Source organism: Anarrhichthys ocellatus, unplaced genomic scaffold (genome assembly GCF_004355925.1).
Source record: "Anarrhichthys ocellatus isolate YVR2014 unplaced genomic scaffold, GSC_Weel_1.0 scaffold16, whole genome shotgun sequence".
Taxonomy (NCBI): domain Eukaryota; kingdom Metazoa; phylum Chordata; class Actinopteri; order Perciformes; family Anarhichadidae; genus Anarrhichthys; species Anarrhichthys ocellatus.
This window is the reverse complement of record NW_022280046.1, coordinates 2,463,222-2,476,101: the sequence shown is the minus strand read 5'-3', so window position 1 is coordinate 2,476,101 and position 12,880 is coordinate 2,463,222. Positions and strand designations below refer to the sequence as shown.

The window sequence follows — 12,880 nt, the reverse complement described above, 5'->3', positions numbered from 1 at the left end:
ATATTATACTAGATTGCAGTACAGGTGTAAATGGTGGGTCCATACCCTGTATTTCCAGCTCGGTCTGAAGTAGATTTATGTATTGATTAAGTTTCAAGCATGTTAGTGAGTAATGCTCTTTGTAAAGAAAATCTAAATGGTTTGACGTGATCATGGCACAAAATGAAAAGTCAGAGGAAATACTTGAATGAAAAAAACATGAATGTCAGCACCAATTTCCACGATAATCCAGCTGTCGAGACTTTTCACCGTGCACTGCCAATGTCAACCTGCGGGGTGGCGGTAGAGGAATAGTAAGGGGATCACCAAAATCAGTAGACTTCATCCTCTGGGGACCATGAATGTCAGTAAAAAATGTAATTGTTAACATTCTTGTTGGACCGACTGACTGACCCTTTAGCCTATAGCTGCTAGCGTGGCTATAGCATGGCATGGTACACCATGAAGTCTTAATTATAGGGGTGTTGGGCCAAAAACTGTAAAGTGAGAAGGATTCAGAATTTCTGCACACTAGCGATCACTTGGACTCACTTTACTCAATTAAGACGTTTAGGTCTGTCGACCCTCAAATTACCCAACGAAGCTTTACCGACTGCAATGAGATAATTAAATGAAGTGACTTAAAGTGACCAGCAGTGTGCAGCATCTCTGTTTCCTAATTAAAAATGATATAAAATAAGCTTTATTTCAGAGCTCCAAAGCTAGACGGGGAGCTCTGGTGAAGGATACAGAGAGCGATGGGAGGAAGGCTGAGGGAAGCGGGGAGTGTTTCAGAGAAAACAGACAGAGGGAGATATGATAAGAGACATGGTGAAAGTGAGACAAAAGGGTGACACAGAGAGCGATGCAGCAGAACGCACGGGTGGAGATGAGCTTTGTCTGGCGAGCCCTCTTTATCTGATAGTGTTCTTCTTGTCCTATAGGTTTGCAGCGTTGCCACGCACCAGCACTTTTAACGAGCTCTGATAATGGGAAGAACAGCATCATACTCATTAATTGAATTAGCTCTCTTTTTTTATCTCCGCATCTGGCTGTGTCTGCTCACCCTTAAAAACACTCCACCGAGTGTTCAGCTAATTGACTCAGAGCATCTCCCTGTTTCACATTACTAATTTATTGAACCAGCTCCCAGCCTAGTTCACCTGTCACTGGCGACTATCTAATTTAATTTTACCGCGGAGGTGATGGAGATTATTTAGTTTATGAGCAAGAGAGATAGAGAGGGAGGAAGGGCGCATGAATGAAGCCAGGGTTCTAAACAGCTTGTGTGTTTATTTCATAACTGGATTTAGCTGCAGGTGTTTGAGAATTTAGGGACGCGGGCCAATTTAACTAGCTCAATGTGATTTGGCCAATTTTGCCTGCTGTCTGTAAATTGAATTCAGATAATACATTTGAAAATACATTTGGAAAATATGCCCAGCCACAAGTTAGCGTGTGTTTTTGATTCACCATCTGACCAATTTGTCATGCAGGACTTTTTCTTTCAAACGTTTCAATGGGGTTAGTTAATGATACCTCAGAACCTGGCTGCAGGATGTATATGAATGTGCTGCGACTTATCTGTATTAAAGCTTTTCTCCATCTGGCTCCTCCTCTGCAGGAGGAACCAAGAGTGGCTTTTCTTTGTGGCTGAGCAGATATCAGAGCTATTGTTCTCGCTTTCATTCATCTCCACTAAAGGTTAGCTTTGTCCAACAACACAATCTCTGCCAACGTATATAGACACAGACTAAGGTGTGTCTGTGTGTGTGTGTGTGTGTGTGTACTAACTACATGTATGTCCTTGTGAAGTTATCGGGTTCTCTTTGTCTCCATCTTTGCAACAATAATGATCTGTTATAACCTAATACAGGGAATAGTTTTCATCCTGTTTCTTCTCATGAATTATAATTTTAACTTTAAGTTTAGTGGGTGACATACCCTTTTCAAATGGCTTCTATAGGACAACATTAATATATTTCTTTGCTATTGTTGGAAATACAAGACCAGAATGGACAGCAAAGAACTAAAACTACAAGTTCTTACTCTAGCCTATTGAGCATAAAGCCCTCTCTTTGACTCCTCTCCTCTCCGAAATGTTTTCATCCTCTGTCCTTTTTCATTCACACTGATGCAACGCTCGTCTTTTCTAATTTGCCTGGCTGGTCTCTGTAAACCACTATCCCCTTTCATTCCTTCCAACCCTGTGCACACCACAAAGACTTTTACACCAGCTCACCCCCCCCCCCATTGCTACTGTCATGGGAACTACGAGAGCCCATTTAGGCATCAAGTAGAAAACATGTTTTTGAATGACAGCATGTAATCATTAATGCAATTTATTTTCATTTTCCTGAATTATATCCAGTCGTTATCATCTTATGGTTTGCTGAAATTGGTTTTCACGGAAACGTGCGTTTCATTTCCTTTGTCAAAAACATGTTTATGGCGAATCTGCGCAAAAACACACACACACACACACACACAACTGCGTGAACATATCGCCAATCGCCGGTTGTTGAGGTGATGGTGGCCAGTTGGACATATTGCTCGACCCTAACAGGTCTAACATCAAATTACTGCCTGCACATCAATGCAGTAGAGACTATTTAATATGTCGATGTTGCGTTCGCAGCTCGTTTCTGCTGCAACCAAGTGGCCCACATTTTATGTACATTATGCTGTTCTGAACCATTGCTTATGTAACATTTTGAATACAGGACTTTTACTTGTGATGCAGTAGTTTAATCGTGTGCTATTGTTACTTTTATTTCAGTAACAAACATGCATACTTCTTCCACCACTGTCAATGGAGGAATTCTAGATGTATTTTTCAGCCACTGCTCAGGTCATTCATCTGCAGTTGCCTATATTTGACGTGTCAAACTTAAATTTTGTAGAAATTGGGTTTCATTTGATTGGTAATGCATTGCTACTTTTTCTATTGTTATCGTGATACATTGATTGCTTATCATCTGTAAAACATGGTGTCTAAATGTCATATTCAGAATTGTTTGTATTCCATTTAATTCCCCGCTGTGCATAGTAACATTAATGTACATTAGTAGTTCATGCAGCATACGAGAGGCATGCCAGAATGCGAGGTGTGGTGACATGCCATCCAGGGGGGTGTCATTTCTGAGCATCAATCAGGAGAGAGCTGAAAACTTTTCTGACAACCTCATCTCATCTGTAAATACTCATCCCACTGATGCAGGTTTTCATGGAATTAATGAGGCAGCTTCATGTGCTGATGCATGTGAAAGGGGCCTCCTTTCGAATCGCTTTCCTTTATTGCCCCTCCCTCCCTCCTCCTCCTCCTCTCTCAACAGAAATCATATTAGCCAAAGCAATCTCATTTACAACATGCCATTTGGTAATTCAGGATGCTTACTTGTTGGCTATAGTTCATGCTTGGGTTTGTCTGTCATGCGTGTGAGAGAACTAGAGTGAGTATGAGGAAAGAGAGAAAGAAAGAAAGGGTTAGTCATTAAGAACACAGAGTATCAGGACCATGGACAGCGTACTTACACTGTAGCTCAGGAGTGAGTCGTTCTTTATCAGTACTCATCAACCAGTTTTTTGACTCTATGAAATGCCAAATACAGTTACTAAACACAATAGAAGACCTATATATTTTTTATAAAAAGACTAAACAAGCACGTTTATGCATGTGTTAATTAGTACTGACTATTTTTAAAAAAATTACTGAAACCATCAGTTCAAAATCAAAATTGAGCACTGATGCAAGCACAATAAGTTAATGGCATCTGTCATACGTTAGCAGAAAAAGAAAAGGAGAGGAAGAAGGTGCTGCTCGACATCATCCTGGGACCTAAAGCATGTCCCCGCTCTAATTGGGCTTCTATATTTCATCAACACAACAACGTAAGACTCCAGTTCATATTAGTTGATTATTGCCTGTCCCGTTAGTCCACCGTCAGTGCTGAATCTGCTTGTCAGTTTGTAGTAATTACTGTGGCTGCCGCAACCACTGGAAGACAGGAGGGCAGACGACAATCACTCGTCTCCTCCTAGTTATTGTCTGTGTGTTCCACACCGGCGGCCTTTATCTTTGCTCGTCAGAAGCCTGCGACCAACACGAGGCCAGTTATCACCGCCTCGGCGGCCTGGATAGGATCAAAGAAGATCGGTTGAACACTGAAGATGTAATGGCTGCGCTCTTCTAAGGACTGCTGCATGGTTTGTCATGTCATTATCCCACCGTTAACGCTCAGTTTTTTTCTCTTCATCTTTTACAAGTTTTTCGCAGTTCCTGAACGAGGACAGTCTCCAATTAGATTGATGCCGGGGAAAAATTACCCTGCGTTCATGTTTCACTGAATAGAAATGCTTCTTTCTCCTCACCTTTCTTTGTGTCTTTGGTGTTGTACTTCAGATCCGGCTTTTCCTGCCATCATTTTCCCCGCATAAAACACGTATTCTGCGGCATTTGTGGCAGCGGTTCGAACAGGAGCAATTTGTAATGTTGGAAAAGAAGGCACTGAAAGCTGCTCACGTTCTTCATGGTAATTGCATGTGACAGAGGAGGAAGAGAGCAACAGCGTGGCAGTACACTGGAAGAGGAGGAGGTCATGGTTCTTCGCCACCTGTATAGCCTCCCCCACAGACTGTGACCAGGGGTAATGGAAGTGATAGAGGGACAATAGGGTGGGGCAGAGGTGGCATGAAGGCTGCAGGGATCTGAGGTCTGGCAAACGCCCCAGGTGTATGTGTGTGTGTGTGTGTGTGTGATGTTCTGAAGAGTCCTGCATATGTACTCTCATGGTGGTTCAACACATCTTCACAGGGGTTCATTTGAACTCGCTAACCCTGACTCTGGATTATTTCAGGTTCCATCAGTGCTAATGAAATGATTTGCTTGACTTGTACCTGCCAGATTCACTTCCCCAAAGCAATATTCACCCGAAATAAAACGTAAAGTTTGAAAGCATTTGAGTTGTTTTTCACTGATGATTATCCAAAATGGATAATGGAGTTCCTTTGTCCACACAATTTTGTTGGACGTGTAATTATTGTGTTTTCATCATCTAGCAACCACCAAAATACTTAAAAAATAAATAAACTGTTTTTTTATATCAGCAAAGCATATTTTTGTTACTGTCGTCCCAAACATTTTTTTTTCAGTAGATGATTTAATGTCCTTCTTACGTGTGTGATAGAGAGAAAACGATTGTTTGGAGTTTGTTTTGACACCTTGAGAAAATGAAAGCCAACCTCATTTAATTTCTGTCTTTCGAACATGTTTGTTTGTGTCAGGGAAGAGAAAGAGAATAAAAGAGGGTGAGTTTCTGAAGCTGTGACACTTCATTTGTGAGCCGTTCTGGTGACAGTTCCAGTAATGGACTGGACAGTTCTAATGTCATGTTTTTCTTTTAACCTGTGTGTTTCAGGGTCAAGCTGAAGGACGGGGTGGCGTTTCTGGGAGCTAGAGCCAGTAACCCTGTTGTGTGGACGGTGAGTCAGGATGTCAGAAGCGAAGGTCACAGGGTTGTGACCCTCCACTGTCGGAGGAAGGAGAACAGTTTCAGTCAAAGGTACGTCCGACTCCCTCCTTCTACGGAACTAATCAATGTGTGAATGAAATATGACGTGGACACCCTGATGAACAACCAGAAAGCAGCAGCGCACTTGTTCATTTCTCTGACAGGTGTCGGTAGAGAGTGATTGCAAAGAGGGAGGATGAAAGAGATGACTCAGCATTTGAAGCATTCAATCCTTGGCACTGCCAGGCACAAAGGTCCCCAGCGACTCCCAAGTGTAGACACTAAAATGTATTGTTTGATAACTTAGAAGAGCTGCCCATATCTACACAGGGAGCGGGTCTTCTTCACGGAATCGGCCATGTTCCACCGCGATGTTTCTGTAGCCCAGAGGGGACAGACCAAACAGGCAGTGTGTAGCCTAATATCTAGTTTATGGGCTAAATATACCAAACTACTTGCACAATCCTTTAAGTATGACTCTAGTATCAAAGGAAGGAAGCAATTCATAATGTTTTACAAGTTTGAGAAATTCACTTGACTTACCAGTTTGTGTAAAATTTGACAGTTTCCAGCTTTCAGTTGATCACAACTTTCTGATCATGACAGTATGAGCTGAAGTATGCATGTGTGCTGATGCGTGTTGATGATTAATAACTATGTTTTTGAGTGTGCAAGTGTGTGCGCGCCATTGTACAGTATTTGACATTCAACTCGACAGCTAAACGGTTTTAGGCAGAGACAAAGCAGCTGCACACAGGAAGTGACCCACCCTGGCTGGGCTGTTATTTCCTTCTAAGTGCCAAGGTGACGACAGTGATAAATGACAAGTCATCTATCATTTAGATGCATCTCTCACACAGACCCGCTGAGGTGCAGAGACATTGAATTATACAGTACTGCTCAAATCAAGGTCATACATGTTGAAGCTGGTATTATGTCCTGCAATTCTGTGCTCGACAAAAGACTACCTTGAAGCATCGAAATGATAAGGACACACCCGCTGTGACCCTGTTTTAGGTTTCTTTAGCTTACACGAAATGGAATAACTGTAGCACATCAGCGGATGAAAGCATCGCTCTATAGTCTTTCAAAATGTGAAGAATATCAAAACACTGAACCTTGATTTAGAAAATCTCTTTAAGGAGGTTAAATGGTTACAGAGAGAGCAATAGTCACGCTCTCTTCCATTTTACTAAAATATTAAAAACATGCTCACAATGTACGAAACAATGAAAGAGCGCTCTTTGCAGTTTGAGTTTTATCTCCTGAGAATCCTTTTGAAGCTCAGAAAATGATTCTTTGCTTTTTGTGGTCTTTTCCACTGGACAAACACTTTCAAAACGTTCAAAACAGTCTGGACTCGTACATTGGTCCACTGACATTGTTTTTTTTATACATTACTTTTAGAAGAGAAATAGGCATTGCTTCGTTTATTAGCCCAAAACAAGGATTAGGAGTTGAGGTGCCCAGTCACCTATCATCTATAGCTCTCTGATTGGTCAAGCTTACACTTGGATGGCTCTGTCGATTCTCTGTAGATCTTTTCCAGACTGCAATAGAAAAAGAAATACATCTTGTGAGATTCAGGCTGGCTTGGAGGCTACAGCGAAGCAAGATTTGTTAAATTACGTCTGAAAGCCTTAAAAGTGATTTCCTAAATGAATCTAATCTTTTGGCTCCCCGGAATCTGCACGGATTTCCTTTTTCACATACTTCCTCCACCTCCCCAGTAACGGGTTCATTCTACTGCTGTCCTGTGGGTAGGAGAATTCCCATCGGTCAGGTTAAGTGCAAAAAGATCTTCATTAGCCAGAATATGAATGGGGTAATGGAAATATGTGGAGATGAAAGCCAAGGAGTTTAAAAAGACAAGTGCCCTTGAACATTAAATTTCCCCTAATGTCAATTGAAGCTCGCTTTGCCGACCATTAAAACGGCATCACTGCCAGAAGCTGCAAGATAAACACCCGGACCAGAATGGGTCTCCCCTGGCTCGTGGTAGAAAGTGCGGCATTACAGCCAATAGTGTGAGCGCCGTGTGAGAGGCTCCAACAGGCTTGATGACTAAACTCCCAGCAGTCAAATCAAAGAGGTGACATGTAACAGGCAACTGTGGACTTCCAGACAACATATCTTGCTGTTATAATGTAATGTAATGACCACTTTGGGGAGGTGTGCACGATGTGTCTGCATTCTTCAGAACACCAGTCCAGGTACTTTAACAGCCACATGTTCGCTGTACTGATTGTCTGTGCTCTGCAGAGGCAGCTGAGAGTTGAGGTGTGACACAATAAATGTCAGGAGTGTTAGTAGGAAAATCAGGTATAGGGGGACACAGAGAATGTGAAATGATAACAAATTTCATTTGATCATTCCTCCTATAGTACGACACATGCTGGACACTAAAAGCTATTACCAAGTGCATACTGCTGCAGCCTGTGGTATCCTTTTTTTATTCACATTCATTTTCGGTTTTGCTTTATCCTAAAGACTTCAAACTGAGGCAGACAGACCAGCAGATTACTGTTTGATGTGATAGAGTCTCTGAATGCTTCAATTAGACTAACATGAACAACGTAAACACAATTATATACATGGTTGTGTTTATGCATGTGTGTGTTCATTGTGTGAACCCTTTTCTCTCCCTCTGCAGCTGCAGCTCTTTATGCAAACTACAGAGACCACACTCAATATTATGACGAATTGATATAGCTACAGTATGTGTGAAAGCCTGAGTGGGAATGGATTATTGTAGACCCTTAGGTGTTTGGGTTGCATTGTCAAGCTGATATTAATTGTCTATATAAGAGTAAAAACAACACGTCTTAAGGTCTCGAAATGTTTTTGGATTTCTTTAGCGTCAGTCTGGCAAAAAATGCACTTTAGAAACCAATCCTGCAGTTCTATATTTTTTTCTTTTATGATGATCTGTGTCACAGGCTGCTGTATGAAGCACCTGTATGAAGACAGCAAAGGTTGCAGAGTGAGATAAGGAAATCCTATAGCCAGACCTCATCCAAACTTTGCTGAAAATGTCTCAGCAACACAGATGCCCATACAGTATTATTCTTCTCTGTATACAAAATACAATACTTGTTTGCTAGACTGTGCATGATAGAGAGGGTATACATAAAATGCAGTCTGACAGAATGCATGTACCCAATATGGCTGGGGAAAAACTTCTATAAAGTGATTGTTGGTAGGGGAGAGGCATTATGGAGAGTACACTTCTTTCAAGCAGATATACAAAATGACTCAAGTGTATCCAAATGAAGGCAGCATGTCTCGTGCACGAAGCTGTCATGACTCGTCAGAGCCCCTCTCAACAGCTTGTGAACAATAAACTCAACGCAGGACCCCGATGTGGTTTCTGTACCTCTTTACTCAAGCAGAGCAGATTTAGCCACACATGGGCCGCTACATACACTGACTGTGCAGGTCTCCAGGCTGTAATAAAGCTGACTGATGCAATCTCAAAGTGGCCCAATGGTCATCGGACAACACTGCCCGCTCTGTTATGAAGACGTAGTAGAACACTTAAATGCTACGAGTTGTCCTTCACCAGACAGTTCTCCGTGTCCTCACAGTGACCATGGAATGAGACTGCTTCTCCCTAACGTCAAGCTAATTCAAGTACTATTGAACTCAAAATCCTCTTCAGCTGTTGGCATAATTAAGCATGGGAATGCACACACACTCGGGATTCATGTACGCATTGCCTTTGTGTCTGCACATGTTGATGTGAGTGAAGTGGGTGGGTCCATTCTCTACGGCAGTGGTTCTCAAACTGTGGGGCGCGCCCCTCTACTGGGGCGCGGTGGTATTACAGGTGGGGCGCAGGGGGAAATGCAGAATTTATTTATTTTTTTATTTTTATTTTTTTTAAATTAATTAATAAATACATGGCGAAATGCCTGTACTTTCGTGTAAATGTTTACGTTACGCCGTTAACAGGTTATGCTTGCGCATGTGCGAAGGCATATGAGACATTTGGCAGGCGGGAACAGAAAAGCAACCGGAAGCGATGCATCCGAGATGAACAGCAAGCAGCCAAGAAGAAAATATGATGACGCCTATCTTGCTCTGGGTTTCACAGTGAATGCGGTAGGAGATGAGGAGAGACCAGTCTGTGTTTTATGTCTGAAAACTCTAGCTGCGGATAGTATGAAACCCAACAAATTAAAAAGACACTTGGAGACATTACACCCCACTCACGTCAATAAGCCACTGGAGTTCTTTCAGAGAAAACTTGATGAACACCGCAAGCAAAATGCAGTGTAAAACTCTTTATAGCCAAATATTTGAACTTGTTTTGTTTAGTTTTTCACAGGTTGCACTTTATTGTTATCTTGAAAAGATGTTTTGTGCAAAACAGGTTAATTGCAGCCAATTGCAATAAGCTATTTTTTGCCAAATTGTAGTTATTTTTTGCACAGATATAACTTTATGTGCATTGTTCTAACAAAGTGATTGCACATTTTATTTGTTTTTGTCTGATGGAGCAATCTGGTTTACTTAAAAGTGATTGCAAGTTTCTTTATTCTATTATTTGAAAAAGCACAGACGGAGGAGTCACAAAATGTTATTTCAATAAAAATTCAACATAGACCATTTTGTTCCAATTTTGTTGGGGCGGTGGGGCATGAACATTTTACTTCCTCCAAAGTGGGGCGGGACAGAAAAAGTTTGAGAACCACTGCTCTACGGGATAGTCACGCTGTGTAGGGATGTAACAGTACACAAAAGTCTCGGTTCAATGCGAGTTGGGTACAGCAGGGGGGAGAAAACAAAAGCATTAGGATACGTTTCTTTTCATTTTCACCTCCTGACCCCTGACCTGACTGTACCTCCCTGGACTCGTACAGTATTCCTGTTAGGATCGCATCTAGAATTGATACCAGTACCAGCATTCTGTGTCTTCAACTGCTACGGTAATTTCATTATAGTCTGCTGTAATATTTCCAGTTCAGCTAAGCCCCTTACTCCAGGTGTCTTTGCTCTTTTAAACTCTCACTCCATGTCTAATAAATCTTTAATCCTTAATGATCAAATTACATCCCTTAACCTAAGATCTAGCTTAAACCTGTGGAGTGCTCCCCTCTAGTGGAGCTCTGCCAACGCCGTTACGATTTTCTGAACGCATCAATGTTAACAGTCCGTGGATTGGTTATTAAAACTGGTTTTAAGAATCATCTCACATTTATTTCATTCAGGTTTGAACAGTTTTGAAGTCTTAACTTTTTAAATTCTGAGTGATAACCCGCTTTTGGTGATAAACGAATTATGGCATTCCTCTATGAATTCTCTTACAGTCCTCTCTTGTGCTTACATTTGATAGGGCCATTACAGCTAGTGACTTTAACGCTCACAGACAATCCTAACTCATGTGCCACCAATGTTTCAAACATTATTTGATCTTTTAAACTATTTATAATTGCATGTCTCTTGCCACACAAATAAACCGTGGGCACACCCTTGACATGTTTTATTTTCTCTGGATCTCTGGACATGTCTCTTAATCCCTAAATAAGACTGGTTTTGTCTTTGATCATGAATGTATTTCCTTTGATGCATCTTTACCACCGCTCCTACAATAACCCAGAAATATATGATCTACTCTCGTCTCTTTAATGAGCAGTATTTGTTTTGAACAGGACAGTAAGTGTTAAAGACACAACAAGAGAATCCTCTTGTTGGGGACTGAGGTAGCATTTTGCCCACTGGCAATGTTTGTGAACTATTTTCAAAATTAAAAGAAGACACCAAATAATTCTGTATTACACTTTATGAACAGTGAAAAAACACCAAAAGGCCACAGGTCACAATAAGTTATAACACTGAAAATAACCAAATACATGGAATATAAAAAAAATTTAACTTATGCACAACACCCAAACATTTATCCCGGTGATTGGCACATCTGGGTGATGCCATCAAAATGTGCGTATCCACAAACCCGACAACGGTGGAGCCGACAATCCTTGTCTTAACCCTGTGCCTTGACACAAATCTTTCACCGATGCTGTTGTAGCTGACCAGGAACCCGCAGAAGGGGATTCCAGCTCTGGCATTTCACGTTCGCCATAGTGTGACTGACTCGCCTGCCAATCCACTTGTTGTGCTAACCTCAGCATATGTTGCTAACGGCGTACAGCTAAAATTCTGCGGGCGAAAGTTGCACTTGTAAACTTTGGTTCCACATTACAAGGAAAAATATGCATGCGGCAGCAAGCACTAGACCATGCCCCCCCCACACACACACAGTGCGGTATGACTGCACAAACCGTTACAGCCCTATCACATAGCATATTTAAAAAGAGTCATCAGCCATGCATGTCAGGTACACAAGCTGCCTCTGGCTCCTTTGTTTCTTTTTAATAAAAGCTAACACAATTTGGAGTTCCTGTTTGATTGAGGGGAAGAGTTGAGAAAAAGACACAAATGAAGGTTTTAGAACCACAATGGCAGTTATGTGGCCCAGTAATCAGCGTGGCAATCAGTGGCTTGTTCAAGCAGCAAAGGGAGTTCGATTTGTAATTGCAGGAGGTGAGGCGTGGCATCTAACAACTAATCAAAATAAACCGACTCTAATGGCCGACATTTCTCAATCTAGCCAGTCCCTCAAATTAACACGTGCACAGAGACGGGGCCGACTTCAACAGCAGTCAAGCGTTTGACAAACGTCAGCCCTTTTTCAGACACGGAACCTAACATCGTTTGTGCTTTGGCTCTGTTTAAACACGACGGGACTATCATGGTTAGAGCTGCAATGCTCGTGCAATATTCAGCATCTGGAAAAGGGAGCAGTGACACTGCTGAGTAGAAAAATAAAAAAATGAAGAGAGACAAGTGTTCTCTGTTCTCTCACAGGCTTGGTCAGGGATGGCTTTTAAAACTTATTTTGTATTTAGAAGCATCTAATTAATACGCTAATTATTTTCTCAATCGTTTAAGCGTTTTGTCTATAACATGTCACAAAATCCCACCAATACTCAAAGGCATTACGTTTACTGTGGTATATGACAAAGACAAGCAGCAGATGCTCACATTGGAGAAGCTTGGATGTTTTTGGCATATTTGCTGGGGGCAAAAAAAAGAATCCTGATCAATTATCACAATTATAACTGATTAAATTTCCGTCAAGCATCCAAAAAATTATACTTCAATCAATGACCTTTGTGAGTGTGAGGGACACTTACCCATGCTTCTTCCTAGTGATTTTCACATCAATTTAGTCATTTATTAGATATAGGGACCAGATTGTAAAAACGTAAGGCAATGACTCACATTTATCCTCCTTCCTCGCATGCTGAATTTGCTGGATAATCATACTGTAAGCATTTGGCATTGTTGAGAGTTTAACATTTTGTGATGGAGATTCACATTAAAAT

At 41.4% G+C, this 12,880-nt stretch overlaps 1 protein-coding gene across 2 annotated transcripts in view; it reads left to right on the top strand.

Annotated features, from left to right (window-relative positions):
• Nucleotides 1-12,880, top strand: part of LOC116387973 (transmembrane protein 132C) — a 127,836-nt gene that overhangs the window by 64,335 nt on the left and 50,621 nt on the right. For both annotated transcript variants that reach the window (XM_031855475.1, XM_031855474.1), the window contains exon 4: nucleotides 5,397-5,540. In XM_031855475.1, coding sequence (XP_031711335.1) covers nucleotides 5,397-5,540 — 144 coding nt within the window. The remainder of the gene's footprint in view (nucleotides 1-5,396; nucleotides 5,541-12,880) is intronic.